This window comes from Anguilla rostrata, chromosome 1, assembly GCF_018555375.3.
Source record: "Anguilla rostrata isolate EN2019 chromosome 1, ASM1855537v3, whole genome shotgun sequence".
In the NCBI taxonomy this organism is placed as follows: Eukaryota; Metazoa; Chordata; class Actinopteri; order Anguilliformes; family Anguillidae; genus Anguilla; species Anguilla rostrata.
In genome coordinates this window covers 9,581,380-9,606,572 of record NC_057933.1, presented here as the reverse complement: position 1 = coordinate 9,606,572, position 25,193 = coordinate 9,581,380, and the positions used below count along the sequence as shown (strand labels likewise).

Sequence of the window (25,193 nt, the reverse complement as noted above, 5' to 3'; positions counted from 1 at the left end):
CACCCTGGACAGGTCACCTATTCTTTGCTGAGCACACACACCATTCACTCGCACACTCATACCTGCGGGCAATGTAGACTACCCAATTAGTCTAACCAGCATGCCTTTGGCCAAGGGGAGGAACCTGGAGTACCCAGAGGAAATATATAGATACAGACACATCCACATATCTTTTCTCGCACTTTGATAGTTTTATGTTTTTCTAATTTCAGGCCTTCTTATGGATCCTATCCACATCCATCTGAGATTTATCGATGTCACGCGTACACTCTGCAAATGTTGTTAGGGAGGCCTGGAGTTACTGCTCATATCAAATCTGGATGTTGCGTTTATGTTCCCTTATATTGTCTTATATTGTATGTTTCTCGGGACGAGAGTATCTGCCAAGCGACTGCCATGTAATTTATATCAATAATAATTCAGCATAGGATCGCCAAGCAGTTTTATTTCTCTTAAAATTCTCCCGAGAAGCTATTCCAAGTGATATTGCAAGTCCACCCACCCCACCCCCCACCCCCATCCTGTTATCCCACTATCCATCGAGCAGGCCCACATCGTGCCCCTAAGGGACAGCTTCGTTTTTTTAAACCCTGGAGAGAGGAGCGTAAATCTTTGTTAAACTGCTGTAAAGGGCTCTTATCTACAGAGGGGCTGGGTGTAGTTCATTTGCGTCCTTGAGGATGGGGGGTTTTTCACCAGCGACGGCGGAGGATCAGAGCCTTTTCTCCTGGTTCGCTGAAAGCCTTTGTCCGCTTGTTTGGCGTGGGACGTGGAAGTGCCCGAAGGTGTAGGCAGCCAGTCAATTCCACCCCTGTTGCATATTTATACACTCCATTACCGATTTTGATTTATTGTCCCACGCTGGCACTGGAAATCCATCATAGATTGGACATCATTTATTTTTTTAAGAACCGTTGACAAGTACACATGGCCCCATTGTGCAATAAAATGTATTTTCCTATATGTGGAGAGCCAGAATATTAGTATTCTTGATTTTTCCTTTTTTTTTTTTGTGATAATGTAAAATTGTTTCGATGATATTTTCAACGTACCAATGTAACTCATATCAGTGATGTCAAGACATAACGCTGAATTTTTTGGAAATTTCTTGAAATCTACGAATGTATTGTCATTTCATTTGTCTCATGAAATGTACAAAATGCATCAATTATTACCGATTGGTCTTATTGAGATGTGCAGTATCTGAATACAAACAACTAAATATATACTCTCAGGGGAAAATATACTATCATATATTACATATAAAATATGTTATAACTACAAAAATATATTGGCATGTAATGAAAATACATTTTTATTCCCTTCAGATGTTTTATTCAACATATAGACAATTTATTTTCAGTATATGAATTTTTGTTGCATGAGGGTTAAATCTGTGTCAGAAGATATTTCAGGTTTATTTCTGTCATTGGAATAAGTGGTATAGGTATAGGAAATTAAATAAAGGTACATTTTTGATATCGCTGAAACGTAATGACATTTTTGTGAGTCATTTTTACATGCAGAAGTGTCTGGTGAGATTCCACCACAGACATGTCTGACAGCTCTTTGTCTCAGCTGAGAAACAAACATGTCTGACAGCTATATAATCACTCTGACAGTCTGGCCTTCTTCTATAGCCCTTTGTGAATAACTCAAAATAAATGGGTGAAAAACGGAAGCCTTCACATAGTCTAAGCCAGTCTGTTTTAGTCTTTTTTCACCGAGATCCCATTTTATGCCAGAACATTTTTCAAGGACCCCCTCACATACGTATTATCAAATAATTTTAATTTTAAGAATATTATAATTTCATTTCTCACACTCCTGTATAGGCTATGAGTTTGTCGTTCATATTTTATATGATTTTAATACATGTATATGATATATATTTAATTCATTTTTTTTATCTCTCAGAACAATGAAGCCTATAATTTTTTCACAGACCCCCTGGCTCCGTGCCACGGACCCCCTAGGGAGGGGGGGGCGGGGAACCCCCAGTTTGAGAACCACTGGCCTAAGCAACAAAAGCATGCGGTACAAGGAAGGCGCGTGAGAGAGCCACAGCACCCCTCACCAAGCGCACGTGTCTTTTCTTTTCTGGACGAGTGCTTGTAAAATATGTATTAGCAGAAAAAATCTCTCTGAATATAGCGTGTGGGATCCATAGGTGCATCACCTGATCCACGGCGAGACGAGGCGAAGGTTGATCTCGTGCGATTCAGTGCTTTTCTGTGCTACGGCGCCCTGAGGAAAGTTGCAGGAACAGGAAGGATGGAAAGAGAAGGGCGAGGCATTAAACTTTAAAATGAGCTCATCTCCGAGCTTTTAGCATCTCACCGTATCCGCGGTGAATTCCTGCAGGCTTGGAGAGGGAAGTTTTGCGCGGCGATAGTTTGGCCTAGTTAATGTTCTTCTTTACGTATCTGCCGCCTTCACATTATTTAAAATACAACAGTGTATTTATCACAAAAGAAATATGTTCTGACACTTCTATATTATTCTGAAAAGCAGTCTAAATTGTCCTGATAATGTTAAGTTTCGTTAGAGATTCTTCTTTTGAAAAAATACCTCTATCAACACCATGATGTAAATGTTACGCAAGCATTTATGGTGGATGACACTGTGTATACAGGTGCTGAAACCATACAAGGCCAAGTCACGAAATTTCCCAACAGCAATATTTAAATTGTTAATAATTCTATATACAGGATAAATTTTGACTCACACATCAGTGTTTCCCTTCATTTCAGCATAAATTATTCAAGGAAATGTCATCCCTGATTGAGATGTCCTCATCCTACCCATTAGCCATTTGAGGATGACGTGAGTGTGTGAAACTGATCCCCCTCCATTTCTGGTGTAAATGCAAAGACAAATTCTGTGGATTACATGAAGCATTACTTGCCATAGGCATTTAAGGACTGTCATTCAAAAGTGCATTTGAAGGGCATTGCTCATGGTAGTTCCCATCCCAGTCTTCTGACAAACATGAGCCAGATTGATTGATTTAGCTGAACTGAAACATTCGCTTATTGATATTGTATAACAACTCACCGTATGATCTATGATCACAGTGTGCATAAAACCAAAACCAAAAAGATGACTTAATAAATTAAAATCATTTTTAGGGGCGCCAAAGTGTCATCATGCATTGTGCAGATTGAATTGGGACTGTACCAGTGCCAACTGCAGCCAGGGGTCCTGTGAGAAGGCCCCGAACTGCCCATAGCATAACCCAGGGAGGGAGGGCTTCATCCAGAGGATTATCCAATAGCTGCTCTCCCCAGGCAACTGGCCACCTGTGATTGGGCTGCATCAGCTGTCCAGTTTTTACACAGTATAGTAGCAGCAGCAGCATAGTCAGAGGCCTGCATGGTAGTAAAGAAGCTTTGTCAGCTGTCAGCTTTGTTTGCTAATTTCCGAGAACATGCAGTACTTAATGAATGTACGAAGGACACTGCGACAAAGGAGAAGAGCCTAAGGCTGCTGTTACTGTTCAAAAGTGGGGAGAAGCATTTGAGAAAATAAAAAAATCAGTCATTGGAAGCTGTGCAGGAATTGCTGTGTTCCTCAGAGGAGATGAGTATGAGGGTGAGAAAGCACTGGTGAGACTAACGTTAGCTCTCTGGTCCTCCCACGTACGTGAGGAGAAGAAAAGCATTCAGGGTGCCGGGAGTCCCACTTTAATGCTCTTCAGAATGTAACTCTTTCTTTCTAACTCAATCCCACTCTCTCTCCATCTCCCTCTCATTCACTCGCTCTCTCACTATGTCACTTTCTCTCCCTCTCTCTCTCTGTCTCTATCTCTCTCTCAATCTCACTCTCTCACTCCCTCTGCCTCTCATTCACTCTCTCAAATTCAAATTCAAATGCTTTATTGGCATGACATATTTAAAAATACATATTGCCAAAGCGTAGTGGTAACAAAAATCACTTTTAAAAAAAAGCAGCAACAACAACATAAATGACAGTAACCGTCACTCTCTCTCCCTCCTCTCTATATCTCTCACTCTATCTGCCTTGCCTTTCCGTTTTCCTCTCTCTGTGGGTCTTCTCCTTCATAGGAGCCCTGCAGAGATATTTGTTTATTAGGGTAGAAAAGTAGGACAGTGCTTTGCACAGCATACAACAAGAGGAGGAGGCATAGGAGTGAAAGGGGAGAAATATATATATATATATATAGAGAGAGAGAGAGAGAGAGAGAGGGAAACCATTGGTCAGAATAGCAAAATCATCCACTGTAAAACCAGAAGACGGGAAGCGAATGAAGTGAAATCTTTCCCAAGAACATGCTCAAAATGGAGGCTTTTTCAAAGCAACGTGACTGCACTCATTTAGAGATGGAAAAACGGTTAAACCCTCCTTGCCAGGACCCTGAAATTAAAAGAAAATTGCTGTGTTCTTAAGACTGTATATCGGGGACAAAGGCGCTTTCAGTTCAAAAGAGAAGATCCGCCTCCGTAGGACGCTCTGTAGATAAGACAATTTTATTACGGCATACAAACCAGACAAGAGCACTGATGTGTTTTTTTATTTGGACGGTGATGCTCTGATAAAGAAAAAGCAGAAATTTAAAAAAGACAATAGAAATGAGAAGCTTTCTGAGCCACAGAAGCCCCACATTGGCACATTGTTACGGTGCGATGTTTTAAGGAAGTGACATTGACGGTGGTCAGATTCTCGGGGTTGACTTTTTTCCGATAACGTCTCAGCGCTCCCTTTTCGCTATAGAAAATGGTAATGGCCCCCCTGTGTGATCGTGTCTATCTGTGTTTCTCTCTCAGGTGCTGTACTGGTGAGAGAGGACACTTCGCCCTAGGGGACCCGCTGTATTGGCCGTGCTGTCGCGGTTATAGGAGCCATCAATTACCGAACCAGGGGATCGATAGGGAAGGAGGCAAGGTCGTATCAACCGGCTGAAATTGGGAAATGGGGGAAGGGGGTTGTGCTTTTACACGCGCAACCCCCCTGTCCTGAGATGCCCACTGGGGTCACTGTCGGGGGTCAGGGGCGCTGTCGATTTGGGATAATGGACTTCCTCTGTTACAGATGTAATCTTTAAAGCTTGGGAGTGAGTGAGAGAGAAAATCAGACAAGCAAGTTGGAGTCGGAACAGTCATGTGGCTCGTGCAAGAACATGCGCCTTCCCATTCAGTTTGATTCAGTCTGTCTGTGAGACTCAGTGATTACTTTGGTCCAGCTTGATCAAAAACTGTATGAAAGGTGACAGAGTCTCAGGTGTTGTAGCCGAAATCACCACATGCAAAAGCATGCCTGGCTTTTGGCCAGCCACAAAATCAAAGGAGACATGGTACACTCAGTCCTGTTCTGTCTAGAATCAGTGTGCAAGGTTCTTTAGCTTAATCTGGACAAGGTCAAGTCTGAAGCTTCGCAGTGGCCATTAAACTTTATTTGGAATTGACCATTTGTCTAATATTACACCTTGTGTTTTAATAGACCAGAATACAGAACATCGGTTGGCGCAAATACTCAAAATACTCAAATTGTTCTATTGCTTGCCCCTATTTTCATCTCAAACCTTTCTTGGCCTGATGAAGGGACCAGCAGAAAACAAATGCAGCTAGGGTTAAAAATAAAATTAATATGTTGCGTAAACATTTGCCAATTTCCCAAACAAAGAAAATATCAACGCATTAAATGATTGCTGAAAACCGAAAGATTCCTACGGCTTGCAACATAAACGTATCTTTAGCAGGTCACGTGACAGATAAATCTCCCCAATTCCCATTAGCAATACATTGCACTTGAGCCAAACAGTAAAGATTTTTATTATCTTGTGGGTTGTGTGGGGGTAGGGCTGTGATTTAGCACCAGCGACAGAACAATGTAGCGCTCCGTGAGCCGACCGAACAGGACACATATTGTTGGTTTGGACGCAGATATACATCGCCAGGCTGTGAGTGTTTGTTCCAAGATCTCTTTGTTTATTTCATGCACATTAAAGAAGTAAATTCTAACAAGCCTGTAGTATGTTTAAATTGTAATTTTGCAGATTTTCTCGGTCAGATATTTTTTTTTGCGCTCTAATTACACTGCCCACTTCCTGAGATGCAATAAACAGAGAATTTACGGGGGAAGGTATCGTCCGATGGGGACCCCTTTCTGTTTTCCACAGCCATTCATTTTCATTTACCCAGCTTTTCCTGATTGGTCGTCTTGGAGGTTTTTTCCCTAGAGAGCTGAATCAACACATTGGGCCGCAAGCTTTGATTACAGTCTCAGGCAGCTAAGCCATTTCAAATAAAACACAATTATGACCACCAAAGGAACAACAGTGCAGTTTAATTCTATATGACATTTTGGGAAACATTTTACAAACATTATAAAACCATTCTGTCTGTTCTAAATTGCCTCGGTTCATTTCTTGTTGTCTTATAATAAGAATATTTCTGATTTATTGTGATTATTATTTCTCATTTTCGAATTAGAAAGCTTCATGTGATGAAATATGAGGAAAAACAGATGTGGTCCAACCTCTATATGAGATGTACTTATGGAGAAAAAAAAAATCCACTGTTTCTCTATCACCAAAGAAGAAAAACCTTCCACTTTCCTTTCATTGTGTATTGGTAAGCACATAGTTCCAGCTAATGAGACAACTGTAATTAGTTTTCTAATAATAGAATGAACGTGGGGCTGTTTCTCTTCTACAAAGCAAGAAGGCTATTGTCTGCCACTCTTCTCTCATTTGGGAGAGCTTGGAAACTGGTTGTATCAAAAAAGCAAATCAAAGGTACATGTACTGTATATATTGCTTTCTGAGAGGCTGTTTCATAAGCAAAATGCGATGCTGGGAAATGCTGGACTCTGAAGCTTTGTAATGTTAGATGCTGTTCGTCTGTGCTGCAGATGTTTTCGCCAGATTGCGCTGGCCACTTGGGGTTAGTACACTGTGTAAGGATTAGAAGGAGCCTAGCTCAGCAACTGCTTTCTGCCCCACTTGCTCTATTATATTAAAATCGTTAGGCAATTAAATGCGCCCGATTTCCCCACAGAGGGCGGTGTGAGTAGCAGGGCGTGGCTGTGATAGCGCACCGCTCTCTGAGCTTATATGTGCCACTCCATGGACCTGGAGTGAAGATGCTTAGAGCTCTCCCTCCATTATAAACCAGAAGGAAGTAAGAATAGTTAGTATTACCTTTCCCTTTGAATAGTAGGGTTTTTTTTTTTTTTTTTATTCAAAATTGTGAGTCAGTGTTCTAGAGCTCTGTTGCTTTTGTTTACCAGTAGTGATTGTGACATCAGCATCATAATGTTCTGTTCAGAACCTTCTAATCGTGTGCTTGTGATCTTACACCTTAAAGGGTTAAGTACACTCCCATTGCTCAGTGAGTGAAAGCACTGACGTTAACTCTTTTTCCTGTAGATTTGACTGCGGCCTGAAGACTTAACTGCGCCCATTTGAAATTACACATTTGCCTTTTGTTTTAAATTTCTTTCACTCTGTTAGATCAAGGTGTTTCTCGGCTTTTTGAAAATTTCATTTGGCTTTACCAGAAGGCAAAAAAAAGACTTTCACTTGTGAAAATGGTGAAAGCTTATTACCAAGCGCTGAAATCTCCAGCATGTGAAATATAGTTTACCAGACCAGGTCAGTTTGTAGAGCTGTGAACAGATAAATGGAAGGATACTCCAAGACACCACATACATTTCCATTTAACTGGATCAATAATAACATCAAATATACTGTAGTGTTCCTGTTGATGAAACGTATCATGTGCTCACCCATGATATGTCATTGAATTATATGATCAATAATGGTGCTTTTCATTTGTCATAGGGGCAAGATTCAGTTTTCTCATAATGTGACTCTGCTTTGACCAATTTGGTACACATGCCCCATCAAGCACCACATCTAATCAATGTACAGTTTAAATTTTTCCCAATTTAATTAGAAAAATATGAGAGTAAACAAGACCATCTGTTGTTTTGTTTTTTTAACAGTTTCCTTTTTGTTAATGCCAAGGATATAAAAAGCGGTTTTACATTTTGCCACCTTAACTTCCAGCTTAGATAGCCTGGTGAAGCAGCAAGATACTACGCACTAGGAGTCCCGTGTCCATTCTCTGCACGTCTCATTAATTACACGAGAAATGTCAGTAATTTGGACCTGTCTTTTACTGTACGTCGCCGTTACTGACATCCTGTCTTGGAAAAGGGGCGCATCGCTGGATGACGATCTTTGAAATGCACCATCCCCCGGTGGGATGCCATGTCACAGCACAGATGGGGAGGGAAGGTTTTCATAAAGATGAAGGCAGCGCAGGGTCTGAGTGGGCTGGTTCTCAGCAGGGGTTGGGAGAGGGGGGCGGGGGGGGGATGGTGTTGCAGATATTAAATTGTGAGGAATATGTGTGCTTTCGCATTTTCACAGGGAGGAAGACGGGTACAACCGGGGCCTTGCCGCGCAGAATTACAAAAGCAGATGGCACAAATTTTTTAGAGCTGCACATTTTTTTTTTTTTCGGACGATAGAGTTGCCATGGCTACCTACTACCCACGCAGGGAATCTTATCTCCTGCCTCATAGACGTCAGAGTAGCTCTTGGCCATCAGACCCTGTTTTCCAAAACAGTGCTGGCATAAAACAAAACCGCATCCTAATGGAGTCCTGCTGGGCACCGTGGGATAGAGCTACAGGGTGTTTGTACACAGGTGGAGGGGGGTATAGAGCTAACACCAAGTTATAGGGAGAGGGACCCGGACACATGTTCATAACGCATCGATAACTAGGAGCGATGATCTCGGATCGGGTTTCCTTCAGTCCGTGTCCTGAACTTATCCATCCTGAGTTGAACATCAAAACCAGGAGTGTCTAATCTTATCCAAAAAGGGTCGGTGCAAGTGCAAGTGCAGGGTTTTTTGTTAGCCCAATGCTAAGATTCTACTCATCGATGTCTTGATTGAAGAACACAATTTATTAATAAGTTGAATCAGGTGTCGTAGTGCTGGGCTAAAGCAAAAACTTGCACCCACGCCGGTGCTTTTCGGGAAAGATTAGACATCCCTGGTCTAAACTGATCCCAGATCAGCCCTCCTGCTCTGGGAGGCTGTATGAAATAACAAGGATCTGGACCAGCGGACCCTGAACGTGACACGCAGGCTACCGCAGAGCAGCCGGGCGGGCCCTGGTCTGGATTTGACCCATCGGTCAAATCTGCTCTCTGCCCTCGTGCCACTGGGTGCGCCGCCCAGCAGCCCCTCAACAGGCACATGCAAGAGGGGGGGGTGGCTCCAGGTGCCCAAGCACCTGCCCCTTTTGCCCCAAGTGCCCAATGTGGCCCCTTTGATTTGATGCTTGCATTACTATTGTTGCTGTCATTCATTTTCATTCATTCATTTTGGTCGAATGTATGTTCCGCATAATAACAGGGCGTCGTAAAACAGCTGTTCCAGTTTTGTGGGCCCTATTCGTGCTTTGAGCACCTGACCGTCAAAAGGTCTCTGCAGCGGTCCTGTCCCTGAGTGCGTGTGCTCTTACACCGTATAACACCAGTCAGAGGCTCCAACACAAACACTTCCTCCGCTTTATCTGTCATTCCTGCCTTCTCCTTCTTTTTATTCATCTGGTGACATGTAACAGCTTGACGAACGCTAATGTCTACCTCACCGACGCCAATTGTTCTGGGGTTTCACGTCTATTCTTCTCAGGCAGACCTGGTGGGAGGGCCCATTGGGACTGTGTGGGTAGATGAACTGTGTCGTTCCTGAACGTTACAAAAAACACTCATTTTGTCTGACTGGTAAATTGGGTCGGGTCTGTATTCGTCCACTCGCCTGTACGGGTACACTCATTTTCGGGGTCCCCAGCACATGGCAGGGACAGTTATGAGTGCCTAGACACAGCTAAGACAGCCAGGGGAGCTCTGCTTGCGTGTCTGTGCTCTGGTGTGCTGTGCAATGAGTTGTCATAGTGATGAACTTACCATAGATATTACTGAACCCACAGAATCTACACCAGGTAAAAAGGGTTGAACACTGCTGTCAAACTGCATGTCTATTTACACCTTGTTAACAGCAGTGACCTACTGTATGCAGCTTCTGTAAACAATGGTTCATCCTAAGCAAAAATAAATCTTGCTTCTTAGAAAGAAGAAATCCTACACTTATCATTTAAGTATATTATCCATTTTGGCTAAAACTTTGTGGCTGATTTAGAAATATGAAGTAAGTGTGCTTTAAACTCACAAACTGGGAAATTAGTGATAATGTTTGCTATGGTCCATTTATTGGTTTAGTAATTGCATAATGGATTGTGTTTACACATGGTGTGTTTATCGGTTTAGTAATTACTTAATGGGTTATATTTACTGTTCATATTGCACATTATTGTTTCTCCAATGGGAACAACAGTATAATCATGGGCAATTATAAAAAGGCTAATGTGTCATTGAAATCTCTAATAGTTTTACTCACCACTGTTGATCGATGCCTTTGAATGAGAAAATTAGTTCCATGTGAGGGTAATGCTTTGTAAAAAACTGATGTGTGGAATATTCCTATAACCTATTTCATATTAAAGTGAGAGTGATATGTTGATGAGTAAAAAGAGAAAAAACATTCACCTCAGATACCGCAGGACAGAGAAAGATGTGTAAAATCATTCCACCGTTCTTGCTTCTCAAGACTCCTTAATCAGGTGTTTGACATGAACTCCTTAGATTATTTTTTTTGTTGTCCCAGTCTTAGTATTTTGCATCCAAATTGTAAGATAACGTGAGGGAGAAAATATAGGTCACTACAGACACCTAATTATTTGCAACAGACTAATGTAAAGACCGCAAGATATCCGTATTTCATGTCTTCTAGCAGTGCAGCAGCATTAGTGCATTTACTCTTTTGACGTAAAAAAAAAAATATATATTAGCTGTGCAGTGGAAGAGTGGTAATAACAGAGCTGATTAAAACCCTGCAATAGCCGGGATATAATAAACCTATCTGCTGTGCCTTATCAACAGAGCCAGCACCAGCAACAGCGACCCATAAACAGCAGCCTTTGTGGCCCGAACAGTCAAATAAATCCATGATAAGAACGGCTCTGTCCCAGAGCTTTCTGTGTGTGTGTGTGTGTGTGTGTGTGTGTGTGTGTGTGTGTGTGTGTGTGTGTGTGTGTGTGTGTGTGTGTGTGGGTGTCTCTCTCTCTCTCCAGACACACAAAAAAATAGGTTTTCCGTTCAGAGGGCTTTCCAGCAAACACAGAGCTAAGAGATGAAACCTGACCGGAATGCTTATGAGGTTTTTAGCCACTGAAATAAAAACAAGCCCAGTGAATCACAGGTTGGCGTTGTGTGTGTCTGTGTGACTGTACTACACAACGCAAAGCATACACGCCTTGCGTCGCACACACCCACAACACTGCATCACCACTACCTCCCTCTTTCTCACTGAGATTTAACACACAGTAAAAGTTGCGCTGTTAATTACACTGTAACACAGTTAATTTCATGTTCGCTATCACAGTTGATCAACACTGAACATTTCGCTGTGCAAACATCAGGGCAGCGTGAAATGCGTAATTTGAACTTGTTTTCGGTTCACATGCTAATCCGTTTCTGAAGATCTTAAACCATCCTTCCCTCTGATGTAACTTTACATAATTAGTTTTTCATTCGTGAAGGATTCACCTCAGGCTTCTTATTGAAGACAGGGCTCAACAGAATATCATTTTATTGGTTATGTCTTACTTATACAACATTTGTGTATTACTTGTAGGCTACCGTCGGCCTACTTCAATAGGGGCCACTGTATAGCAGCTTATAGGCTCCTGATAATGCTCTTAGGGATTGCTCTAAAGGTGGGATATCTCCAGGGAGGTATCTTTGAAAAATCTTTTTTTTTTTTTTCTGTGCGATTATAGTTCTGGCAGAAGACAGCAGAGGGGATGACACTGGACATGTAAAGGACTGGCCAAAAAGCTAGGTGCGAATCCAGCATCGAGACACGGAGGAAAAAACTATACGCGCTCCCGCAACGAGCAGCTCGCGCGCAGCTTATCGCTGTCCTGTTAACTGTCAACCGCATCTCAAAAATAACGCTTTTTGTCTCCCATGTAAATTAAGCCTCGCGGAAGAACGCTCCTTGAATAAACGGTTTAGGTTATTTGCATTTTTAATCTGGATCATTATCCGCACATATCTTAAACAGCGCGTAATTACTAAAATTTCAGCTCGTTTTTTGGTCCCGGATATTCTATTATTTCATTTTACACTGAAATTATTCAATGGTGTTAATTATCTGAAAGAGAGAGTGTTGAAATAAATCAACTATTTAACTAAATTAACTGTGTGTGAATTACTGTTGCCTTTAATTTTGAGTCACAATTAAAGAGAAGTGGTAACGGAATCCAATGGTCAATCCGCTAAGGGGTGGAATTGAGCCACCCACCATCTTGGATTCTGTCACTGACGGGTTGACAGTTGTGAACGTAGTCCCACACTGTCAGGCCTCACCTGTTTATCACACCTGTGACTCCTGAAGTGAACCTGGGGTAACAGTAACCATTCATTCAAACCCATATTCATTATAATTCTCGTCATTTCTTCTGCTGTCCTGAATGGTCATTTCACAACTGGGCGTGTTTCCCTATTGAATCCCTCTGTGACTGAGATGGTTACATGCATGAGAATGACAGGTAGCTAACTCAAGAACCAATCTGCCAAAAATACTTGCTTGTCTTTGACAGCTCTCTTTTTTTCATGATGTGTGTGCCCTGTGAGAAACATGCTACACAAATGCTCTTTTTCATATTCCCTTTTGAGTCTATGCCCAGTTCATTTCATATCAGGAGCCAAAGACATTCACATATCTTTCACGAAATACACTGTTATCATAGCCAGCTGTAGCGATGATTGAAATGCACCTTATGTCACAAGCTTCAACAAATATTCAACCAAACACAGTTGAACACTACCTCTGTTTAATCTCTCACTGAAAAAAAAAAAAAGATTTCCAACATCATTCAATTTCGTTATGACAGAGGAGCCCTTGAACTTGCTTGTCACATCTGAGAAATAAGTGAACCTGTACATGTCGTCAAAGCTACCAAAACACTGTATGTTAAGAGTAGGGCCATGAAAGAATATATTATGAAACCTGATTTGTGTCTGTTATTTTAGAGATGAAAGAAGTTGGGATAAGACAGCATTTCCAAAAAAGAAGGGGGTGGAGGAGGTGGGTTCGGACAGATGGAGGAGGCTTTATTTCACGTCTTTATTGACCAAACATGGATTTTTTTATCATCTCAAAAATTCATAAATTCAACAACAGCTTACTTCGGCAAAAGCAAGAGGCAAGGAAACTTGTAACACTGCCGATCAATATTCCTGTCCACCAGAAAAATTGAAAATACAGCAAAAAGAGAAGTTTTTTGACTTTATCCTTTATGTTCAATTTCATCTGTTTAAATGGAATTCTTAGAAATTCTGTAATATTCTGAAATTGCCTGTTACATCAGTAATTATTATTATTACTATTATTGTTATATTCTTTTTGCTATGAGTTCATAAGTTAATTTGATGTTCTAGAACATAATTGTGACTTATTATTTTATTTGCACAAATTCATTTAGTTTCCTGTCTTATGGAAATAATCAATTCCATTTTCAATATTAAGTGTAAAATTAAAATATCAAATGATAGCCTGTCGTTTAATCCATATTTCAGACTGTTAGAAGTTATCTGACTCATGACCTCGCGCAAGGCTAATAATTGGTTAGTCGGCTCCTTTTCACCAACAATACTGACAGTTGCATTGTCCAATGAGAGCCAAGTGAATCTACCGGCATATTAAGAAAAGCTCTCCCATTGGTTGGACCAGGCGCGGTGATGGTTTAGATTGCTTCACATAAAACCTCCGATTTGACATCCTCGCTATTGCCTAGGCGGATAGTGACGGAGGGAGATCTTATCACCGAATTCCGCGACCGGGTAGCCTTACTTGCGCGCATATATCAGTCGGAGAATCGAGGCACCACCAAAAGCATCACATATGGATGAAATGGAAGAAGAATTAAAATGTCCCGTCTGTGGATCTTTTTTCCGGGAGCCGATTATTCTGCCTTGCTCTCACAATATTTGCTTGGCTTGTGCTCGGAATATTTTAGTCCAGACCCCCGATGCTGAGTCTCCGCAGAGCAGCCGGGCTTCTGGCTCGGGGGTCTCCGACTATGATTACCTTGATTTGGATAAAATGAGCTTGTACAGTGAGGCGGACAGCGGCTATGGCTCATACGGGGGCTTCGCTAGTGCCCCGACCACCCCTTGCCAGAAATCCCCGAATGGGGTGCGGGTCTTCCCCCCTGCCGTCCCTCCTCCCCCTTCCCAACACCACTTGCTTCAACACCCCGGCTCCTTACCCCCTATCCCCCGCAACTCCTGCATCACCTGCCCGCAGTGCCATCGCAGCCTCATCCTGGACGACCGGGGGCTCCGCGGTTTCCCCAAGAACCGGGTGCTGGAAGGGGTGGTCGACAGGTACCAGCAGAGCAAAGCGGCCGCGCTCAAGTGTCAGCTTTGCGAGAAGAGTCCAAAGGAAGCTACGGTTATGTGCGAGCAGTGCGACGTGTTCTATTGTGATCCATGTCGCTTGCGATGTCACCCTCCCCGGGGTCCGCTTGCAAAGCATCGCTTGGTTCCGCCGGCACAAGGCCGGATAAGCCGCCGGACTAGTCCTCGGAAAATCTCTACCTGTACAGAACACGAACTGGAGAACCTGAGCATGTACTGTGTGCAGTGTAAAATGCCCGTGTGCTACCAATGTTTAGAGGAGGGCAAGCACTCCACGCATGAAGTCAAAGCTCTCGGAGCCATGTGGAAACTTCATAAGGTAACGTTAGCCTTTTACTGTTTAAAAGCAGCTGTCATTATTATGATGGCCTATCTAGCTTGACATTATCACGGATATTTCGTTGTAAGTACACACAATTTCGCCGGTTAATGTGTATTTCTGTATGTGCTAACAGATATTTAATTGGTGTAACTGTTACCGTTTAAACGAAATTCATTCTTGCATGGCATCTAAAGTGACTTCTGTACTGGTTTAGCTAATAGATTTAAATCACTTTATCTTCTTTGCTGTAAATCCTCTTTGTTGACGGTGTTTTACGCATTGGCACCGAGGGTAATCGACCCCTAAAATGTGTTAGTGTGTGCCCTAATTATTCCCCTGGTTGTACAACCGTAAATGATAGGATATCATATATCAGATATTGGACTTTAAAGAGGCAGAAATAACATCACTGTCAGTATTAACACATCATTTTCTGTTAATGATTATATATAAATACACACTTTTTAAGCAGTTATTTGTTGCCTGTGACTAAGCAAGTGCGACATCAACTTCTATCGACATTTGCTACTGAGATGCCGGAGGGACAGTTGCTTCTCGTGCGTAATAAGCCACAGCTACTGAGACAGTGAGACTATGGGCCATCTGTGCCAAGCAGCATGATTTACTGTGCTGTTCTTAGCGTGAGAGAAATCAACTCAGATACTCTTAATCTTAGCCAAAGACAGTCTATTTTAGGATTAAAACAGACCATGTACATCTACGTGTCCTTTGGCTTTTAATTAAGCATTCATAAAATGGCGTGCTCTGTTTTTAGCCGGGACAAAGGGTCCTGCACGGCTTTCCTATGTCTTGGTTGCAATTCTGTTGAGTTGCTTGGAACATCTGGTTATTTTATTAGCTCGTTGTTCTGGACATTAAACTATGGTTCATGTAACGTGAACATGAAGCACACACGTGAAATTTCACAGTGGGTTGGACTATACAAATGCAGCTGTAAATAGCTTCACAAGCCATTGTCCTCTCCTGTTGGTGGCCCCCCTCAGTTTGACTTGTAGAGTGTTGGGATTCTCCACAGCGGTGGAATCACAGACGTGGTGCAGTCCGTGTCCATTTTGTGTGCATGTGTTTAGTAGGACTCGCCTTGCAGATTGGCTCAAAATTCAGCAGGACGCAAAAAAAAACCTCCCTTTGAATAAAGCCCTAAACTGTGTTACCATGGAGAAGGCATGGAGAGCCGGTTCTTTGTCTTCCTCCTTGGCGTAACGGCAGCCCAAAGTGCTTCAAAGATCAGCAAAGCCATAGGTCAGGTCCCTATAGTGGGCACTGACACAGCCTACTGCGACAGCTGCGCCCCAGTCCCTTAGTGGACAACTGATCGCAAAACCCCCCAAAAGTAATCTGAGTCCAGGATCAATTTCTCTGAGTCTGCCATTTTCAATTTAATGTGGAAGGCTCTTCAGCTCTTCATGTTTAACTCGTTGAAGAGTTGGTCTTTTGGAATGTCTTTTTTAATAGTTCTAAGTCAGTGTTCTAGAACTTCATTGCTTTCAGTTACCGGTGGTGAATTTTACATCAGAATTAGAATGTTCAGTTAAGAGCATTGTAATCACATGTTTGTGATCTTGATCTTTCCACCTCAAAGGGTTAATTGAACGTGCAGTGTTCACGCTTTTAAACCTTGCTTGAAAAAAAGACTGCACTCCACCCCTGCCTTCTGTTGTTTTTCTGTCATTCAAGATGCCTATTCTGACCAAAAAAAAAGAGACAGACCAATGCAAACTTTTCTTCTTTTTTTGGAAGCGCAAGGCGCCGTCCGGAAGATCAGAATGTTGGTATTTAAATGCAGTTTGTGTGACCCAGATGTCAGCGTGGTTTGTGTGGGGGCTTCAGTCTTGGTTGGCCCCTGGGGACCGCATTTCAGAGGGCAGATTAAGCTCCAGCCCTTCTGTGCCATTAATCTCTCCTGCCCGTGAGGACGGCCCACACCTCATCGCTCTCTCAGCACCAAGTGGGTGATGACACAGTGGATCCGAAGAGCCAAATATAGCTGCGTTACGTTTCGCCCCCTGTTCGGGGACTTGGGTTCCACAGCTGCACCATGCAATTAGCACAGAGGTTTAGGCATGGTCAGATATATGTGTTATGGACAGCCTGATAAGTGCGTTATCTAAAGGTTGATCTGAATTCTTATTTTAATTTGACCTGGAGTTTCTAGACATAACACAAATGGACACGATAGATGGTACTGATGTGTTGCACATGTGTTGAGAGATTCAACGCGAGAGGCCATTTTGCTTTCAAAGCGACTCGGAACTAGGAACGCACGCGCGGTCCTTTCGCACGCCTGTGGCCGGGGGCGTTTTAATGCGTAAAGAAAAGCGCTGCTCAAACGTGGCAGGGGGCCGGCCTGCGTGGAGCCTCCGTGGTTCCGCCTGCTTCTCCGCGCGTTTCCATAGCGTCCGCTAGAGGGGCCGTTCCGTCTGTCTGTCTGTCTGTCTGTCTGGCTGCCGGGGCGCCCTGTCATCCGGAGCCGCTGTGCGGGGAGGCTGAGCAGATGGACGCGGCCAGGGCAGGCTAGCCGGCGGGGTGGCGGCGGGCCGGCAGCTTTCGAACCCGGCAGACATTCCTGGGGCCGCGGGAGAGCCGCCAAAGCGAGACGGGAAGCGAGAGGGCGTCCAAGATTACCGCCGACGCCGCCTCCGCAGTGCCGCGTCCACGGGCCGTGGTTCGCCCGTTCAGACGATCTGTGCTGTTCTGCTCCGCTCATGGGGCTGACTGCGTCAGTGTGGGGAAAGCCGCACATTGCTGTACGCATCTCCTGTGGTTCATTTTCTCCTTTGGAGTTTACAAGAATGTAGAAGCTTCAGGTGTTTAAGGAACCATTGCACGTATTAAATGTATGTTATCGGTGGTTCTGTGCTCTGTAAGTGTTCCCTGCAACCTGTTAATCTAGTACTATCAGCCCCTGTTTCATTAATAATGATTGGCCATCGCCTTGATATATTTCAAGTACAACTACAAGTCTTGTAACATGTTTTTTTTTTTTTTTTGGCTCCAGTGAAAAATGTCCTCTTGTTTTATTTCATGATTCCATTATGCCGAGGAGTCCATTATCAAGTCGGCTGATCCATTGTTTTTTGTATAGAGCACGACGGTAAAGAGTAAGATCATCGGGGTTAAATAAATTGTGTTGCCCAGCGAACGGCCATTCCAGCACAATGGAGCGCTCTGTCTCTAATGCTAATCGGTGTGTTCCCAGGGTGTTTATGGTAAGAGTAATGTGCCGTGGCCTGGCGGTAATGAGTGGGATATCACACCCCTGCAGTCCCGGCTTCTCCACGGTTCCAGGGAGCCCTGCATCATGTACCTGATGACCCGTATCAGGCACGCGACGTGGGGTCGATTCCACGTCCTTACGTCTCTCTTAATCCTGCCGCTGTACTTCTGGAGACTGTGAACTCCATTAAAAAACCACGTCGCAGAATGATGTTGTACGTATGTTGAATATGTACCAACTTTTTGAAAAGGGGAAATTGAATCCAGCAGCCCGTTCCTATATGTTTGCAATTCTGCCAGAAACTTCCCTGATTGGTTCATCGGTTTTGATTTTCTTAATATTAGCCTGAAAATGTAGGAATTTGCCTTCACGGGGAGCCAGTACACATCCTTGATTGAAGTGCTGCTATGCCAGGCCACATGCAGTGGTTTCATTACAGTCAGCTTCTTCCCCAGCTGCTGTCTGACCACCCTCTGCATCGCATCCTCTGATTTCCGTGTCCATTTAGTACTCCCAGAGGCCTTCTCTTTTCCTATTAATCTTTGGATTTTTTTTTCTTCTTGGACTTTCCAGGACCATCTGGATGCAAATTCTTTTTTGGAAAGAATAAAACAAGAAACTACATTTTTATGGCCATTTTTAAATGTGTTTTGCATAACATCAGAGCAATAATTGAATGTACATTGCGGTTTTTAAATGACATTTTATTAAATATAGGTAAAGGACAAACTAAAAAGTATTTGGTTATAAAAAGAGGAGACTCTGTTGTACCATAGCTCAGTGTCAGGCTATATCCAGACTGATACTACAGCATATTGTAGCCCTGAAACACACACTAATACTGTAATAATGCAGGCCAGGCCCCATCTGGTCCTCCGTAACTCTTAATACCTGTAGCATTCTGTACAGCGAGCTCCATAGCTGTGTCCCTGCTTAGCCCACCAATTAAATCCAGGGTCAAAGGCCACTGCCCAAGGAGCCAGCGCTGCCTGAGTATATCAGGTAATTGGCTGGGAGATGAGGAGAGAAGGCTTTGGCCGCTAACCGGGGTTCTCAATTACCTGCCGAGCAAATTAAAGAGCTTGCGAAAGTGTGTCACTCACCCAAGGGTAGCAGCAGCAACAATACCTTTCGCTGCTTCACAGCCGTTAGCATAGCGTGCCTTCGTTTACTTTTGAAGGAAACGCAGCAACACGTTCTTCTCACAGTTTATTCCTTCCATAACTCATAATTTGTGGGTTAGAAGTGCTGGAGCATTAGCAGTACCGAGGTCCCCCTTGGGCATGCATTTCACTCAATCACGGACCGAACGTCGTTTTTACCGTGGGGGGGGCGGGGGGGGATCGGGGGTGGCGACGTAGGCGACGAAGGAATGCCTTTCCGACTCTTGCTCAAGTTCATTCTGGTGTCCCTGGGCCAGGCTTTTTGCATGAGGTGCCATTTGTCAAAATGCTCCCTCCCTAATGTCCTGGAGCTTTGAGATTAGGGGATTTAGATTACCACGTACCACTGCCTCTTTATCGAATGTGGATGCAAACGCCTTTGTCGTTCGCAGTTGCCTGCTGCATGCATAAGTGCAGCAGCCTGCCAGCACTTGACTGATAGAAAATTTCAGACCAAGCACAGTGACTTGCAGATTTCTTTTCTGGCTTGAAGCTGGCGGGGTGTTTTAGTTCATGCGGGGTTTCCGTCGCATGGCGGGGTGAGGAACGTGGATGTGTTGCGGAGGACGCTAATATTTCTGCGTTCTCTTTTGGGTCTTTCTCAGCAATGGAAATGCCGTCCAATTTCCAATTTCAGATTCCCTGAAATGCAATCACCCCCGAGCCCCATTATGTCATGTTCATCCAAGGGGTTGTGGCGGGGGCGGGGGGGGGATGGATGTGAGCAAAGATGTGCATATCAAGCGTATGTTTTTTTTTTTTTTCCTTTTTCTTTTTCCTCCAAGCTGAGATTCTTCTCTGAATGGGAAGGGCATGAACGTCCTTGCTTCCATGGCAACCAACGGAAAGTCACTCCGAGACAGGGCGGCAGTGGGGGCGGTAGGCAACCATGTCAGCGATTTCTCCAATCTCCCCCGCAGCCCCCAAGAATGCACAGCTTGGGGCTGCCATTGGTCTCCTATCAGCAATCTGGGGGGCGGGGTGGGGGGGGGTGAAGCCTTGGGGGGGGGGGGTGAAGCCTGGCTGCTCCAGCTACATCCTGTATCTCAGCCCCTCATTTATCTGCTGTGTAGAATTAGGGCTTCATTAGTCCTGCAGCACAGATGTGGACATTTTGGAGTTTTGGAGACAATTGGAATTAATTGAATCTGCATTTCCGGGGGGTTTTATTGATGAATCTCGACTGGTGGAGAACTCACGCGTGGCTAAGTGCGTCTGCCTGTGTTTAGCTATATATGAGCAGCATATTCCATTAATTTTAATGCATTCTTGCGATTTTCATCGCCACGCAATACTGTGCCCCCGCAGTAAAAACAAATGAAAGTGAATGTCTGTGAAGCTGGAACTGAAGATTGTTGCGTAAGATAATTAGAAAGTTTTAAATGCTTTGATTGGCGGTTTTAGCGGCGTGACAAGGAAAATTAACTCAGAAATGAAATTGTAATTTAGTGCCGCCATTTCAGATGCTCGCGTATTATAACAGCAATAGTTTAATCTGAAGATGGAGACTAGTAACTCAAACTGCCAGTCATCGCACCTAAGCATGAAAGTAAAGTTTTTCTACCGCCCCCCCCGATTGGACTAATTTTCTTAACAAATCATAATATTTGACTGTACTAGCCTACAGCAGTCAAATTTACTTTCACTTCCTCTGTGAACTAGATTGTATCTTATCTACTAATATTGCAATATTTACACAGTCTATTTCATAGATATCATTAGTGGAACCAATATGTGCTCATGGAGATGATTGAAGCAAATTGTTTATTTTACTTATTTAGCTTATTTATGCGTTTGGTAATCCATAAATGAACATTGTACTGTACATAATATATTGGTTAAAGGGTTGAGAAGGAACATTCATAGGAACATATTTCCTTCCTTAAGATGGTTGAAACTGCTGGAAATATCCCGGTCCCTATTCAGTCGGTTATTAAAATGTATTTACAGATGGGATAATACATTTCTTCCTGTTGGCACAATGAATTGAATTGTGTGTGAAAAGCAGCTTGTTGTAAAAGTTCAATTCCCTGGAACAACTGTCAAGAAATAATGCAGTATCATTTTTCAACCACATTTTTATATGCCTGGTCTTGAGTTTGTGTGTGCGTGCGTGTGTGCGTGTTTGCGTGTGTGTATGTGTGTGTGTGTGTGTGTGTGTGTCCGCGCACGCACATGAGCATTTTCACGCCGCCACTATGTTGACAAATCACCCAAATTGTTTGGAAATGTAAGTAAAAATTTGTGCATGGCTACACTTGATGAATGAGGACCCAGGCAAGCGTGTGCTTGAGTCAAAGCTGACCCGATATAGAGCAATTGCTTTTCCATTGCATTACCCCCCCCCCCTAGCCACAGCCACAGCTGCTGCACGTGACATCATACCGAGTGCTGGTGCCTGCCCAGGTCAAGACAACTGACTTCAGCTGCTGTCCAGGACCGCAGTTTCAGGGAAAAAATAGACTTCCTCAGTCCGTCCATTACTTCGGTCTACTGCGTCTGTCTACTGCTGTCTGCTCTTGCTGCGGTCTGCATTGGCAGCAGGTTCCTTTCTCCTTTCACTGCTTCCCAGAGTGTATAATTTTTTTAGCATCCAGTGAGGCAGAATAAATGTAGTTATGGTGCTTTATGACTTCCTCCCCAGCTCTGGTGATAGTTGGCCAGCGCCGATGATGCTAGCAGGTTGAGCAGGTAAAACCCCGCTAAAACAGAAGATTAAAAAAACTATCGGTAACCTAAACGAAGCCAGCCAGGCTGGCTCCAGCTCTGCAGTTAGATAGTAGTGACGGGGGCTCTCCGAATGCCCCGCTTTTCCCCCTTCCTGCTCGCTCGCCCGCTCGCTCGCATTCTGATAACGTTTGAGTAAACTGGCAAGGCTTCAAGGCAATTAAAAAAATCAACATGCGGCGGCCATCTCCGGAGGTGGCTCGACCGGCACTAAACTCGCGGATAATGAATTTCACTTTGAAATGTCAATTTAGACCGAGAGACAGGCACAGAAATAGAAGCGTTCTGCCGACGCTATAATTAGGCATTGCCTCTCTTCGCGGTGCCCTCTCGTATGTGCACAATGGTGCCATGGAGGCTGTGCACCCATTCTTTGTTCAGACTCTATTCAGGCTGTGTGCATCGTAAAAGAAAAGAAAAGTGTAAGATGCTCTGCGTGATGAGTCCCCTCCCCCCATTTCCCTCCCAGATCTGGAACATTTTGTAAATGTCAGAGTGAAAAGTATTGTAAACCCCGTCAACCGAATCGAGGTCACTTGTTTATTTGCTCACTGACAATTAAGCCGAGTTAATTAACGTGGGACGTAACATTTCAGAAAATGTAGCTATGTTGCGAAAAAAGAAAAAGTATAATTAAATCCCCCCGCCCCCCTAGTCACTGTGAGATGAGATCGATAAATACGAATGTGTCTGGACTTTGACAGCAAAGGCAGTGTGCCTCTGTCTCGGGTCTCGGTCCCTGCCAGCCGGTGTGTTTGAGCTTTGGTAAATTAGGGAATTTGGAAAACGGGAGAGTGCCTTTGGCGCACCCCCAGCTGCAGGCTCTTGCTCTTTCATAGCTCTGCGCGTTTGATCTCTCTCTGTGCGCATCGACGCGGCGCGCTGCCGATGGGATCTTCCGTAGCGGGGCCAGGGAGGGGGAACGGCACTCTGGTTGCGATGCACACTCAACGTCTCGATTCTGCTCCTTATTGTGGAATTTAAGCACTTAACGGACTTAAGCTGGTCTCGTTTTGAAAAGAGGATGGAAGCGTAGTTGTAGTTTGGCTGATTTTCTTTCCTACAAATAAAAAGAAACCCCAGACAAATCAGACACACTCCGTGGGATTCCCACGCTTTCTTTCCCTAGTGTGGGATAATGGGATTCGGTGTCAGTTGGCTTTATTTTGTGTCCAGAAGTGCTGTGCGAATATGAAATTGCCTCCACAACTGTCAGCCATGTCAGAGAAGCCATAGCTCAACTGGAAGGGAGTCATGAAGATGAGATCACAATGGATCTTGAGTGTTTGGTTTCTAGGGTAAATGTTTAAATTATGAATTGTGCATCTCTGATTTAAAGCCCAAGTCTCATTAAATTTAAATGATTGGTAAACACAATTTAATTAACAATGTCATTTTGACATTCTACATTAATTGCTTTTGTAGTTTTCCTAGTGGGATTTGTTTCTACTGGTGGATGCGAGAGGACCAGGATGAAACTACATGCATAACAACTAAATGATGAAATGATAAGAACAATGCATTCTCAACCAGTGATCTGTAAAATGAAGGCATTCTATGGGTTACGGTGAAGATAGATCCCAAGCCATTTTCTGAGAGATTTGTTCTGGGGCATTTATTAATTTAGAAACTTTCTATCAGACATTTTAAGTGGTCAATAATGGATAATGGTAATAAATAAATTGCATTTATGTTGTGCCTTACCTCAACTGTCACCAGTGTGTAGCACCCACTTGGATGATGCACGGCAGCCATTTTGTGACAACTCCTATGCTGGGAGGGAACTATTAAGTCAGTTGTACTGAGGGATGATTAGATGGCTGTGTTGAGTGAATGTCGTCCCCCTATTGGCCCATAAAGAGCCAGGTACTGTACTAACCAATCCCTTAGCCGTGCTTAGCGTCAGCCCTGGGTCAGCTACTGCTGGGCCCACAGGACAAATCTCTTGAATTGGCATGTGGAACATCGTCTGCGGTTTCTGGTAGCGGTGTATCCGAACCTAAATTACCATCCCCCCAATTGACCATTTGTCCGTTGCGTCCTCCCCCCCCCCCCCCCCTTACCCTAGTAAATCGGGGTCAAATCAGGAGAGGGCATGTGAGTGACACTGATGTCATGACGTGGGATCAGATGCTGGCTCAACGAGCAGTGCGTGATCAACACTACTTAAGCACCACACCAGAGACTCGCAGTTTGATTACACTTCATTAGTGGTGTGATAGTGTGGCGTGTAAAAAGATTAACTGTGCAAACGTAATGAGAGAGAGAGAGAGAGGGGGAGAGAGGGAGAGAGAGAGATCTGGAAAGAAACAAGAGGGCAATGTAGAGTGCCTGCCAACTTCCACTGATCTTGTGGCCTTCAATTCTGGGGCTTATTCATGAAATCACTGTGTTTGCCAGTTCATCACAAGTTTGCCAGTTTAACAACAATAAAAACTATCATTAAAAGTAAAGTTTTTAAATCATTACTTGTTCGTGGGCTGTCATTCTGGGTTTGGTGACTAAGGCTTAATTAGGTCATATTCAGCGTGATGAATGTGTACTTGCATTTGCTGGGCAGGATATCATGGTGTCCAATTTAAGTACTTTTATGATCATAAGCTGCAGTAAGTGTCTATAAGTCATTTACGAGTGGATTAAGCATGATCATAACTGAAGGTAAAGCACCACTGAAATAAGCTTTCCATACTACGAAACGTCAGAAGGAAGCATCGACAACGGCAGCTCTGTCCGTAAAAAGCAGCATGCTCGTGCCTTAAAATAAATTCGCAGCGCGTCTGTTGCGAGAGAACCCCGGTTATTAGCGGCGTTTTCCCCCGCAGGAGCGCTTCCTCTGTGACTTCCTGTCGGCGCGGGAGCCGAAAGGCGGCGATGATCTCTCTCTGAGGAATGCGAGCGCCACGCTCCCACGGCTGCCCCCCTACGCAGAGTGAACTGAGCGCGGCAGCAGAAGCGGGGGCCCACTGCGCCGGGGGGGGTGGTAGCTGTGCAGGTGCTGCGCTTGGGGAGGAGGGGGGGGCACTTCATCTTCATATCCGTGGGTATCACCACCTGTTTGGGGGTTTCTTAAGGCATGCTACTGTAATTACCCACTCCCGCAGCGGGGGAACTCCCTGCTAAGGTCTTCAGCATCCTGGCTTCCTGTGGAAATGCATCCAACTGTGGGTTCAGGCTTCTTAGAGCGAGTTTCATTCTGATTTCATTCCGGGTTTAAGT

The 25,193-nt window shown here is 44.0% G+C and overlaps 1 protein-coding gene across 6 annotated transcripts in view; it reads left to right on the top strand.

Moving 5' to 3' along the window:
• Positions 1-13,883: 13,883 nt before the first annotated feature.
• Positions 13,884-25,193, top strand: part of trim9 (tripartite motif containing 9) — a 39,272-nt gene continuing 27,962 nt past the window's right edge. For 3 of the 6 annotated variants that reach the window (XM_064321057.1, XM_064321049.1, XM_064321040.1), the window contains exon 1: positions 13,884-14,846. In XM_064321057.1, coding sequence (XP_064177127.1) covers positions 14,010-14,846 — 837 coding nt within the window. In that variant the 5' untranslated portion in view covers positions 13,884-14,009. The remainder of the gene's footprint in view (positions 14,847-25,193) is intronic. The other 3 variants (XM_064321081.1, XM_064321074.1, XM_064321066.1) reach the window with 1 other exon arrangement.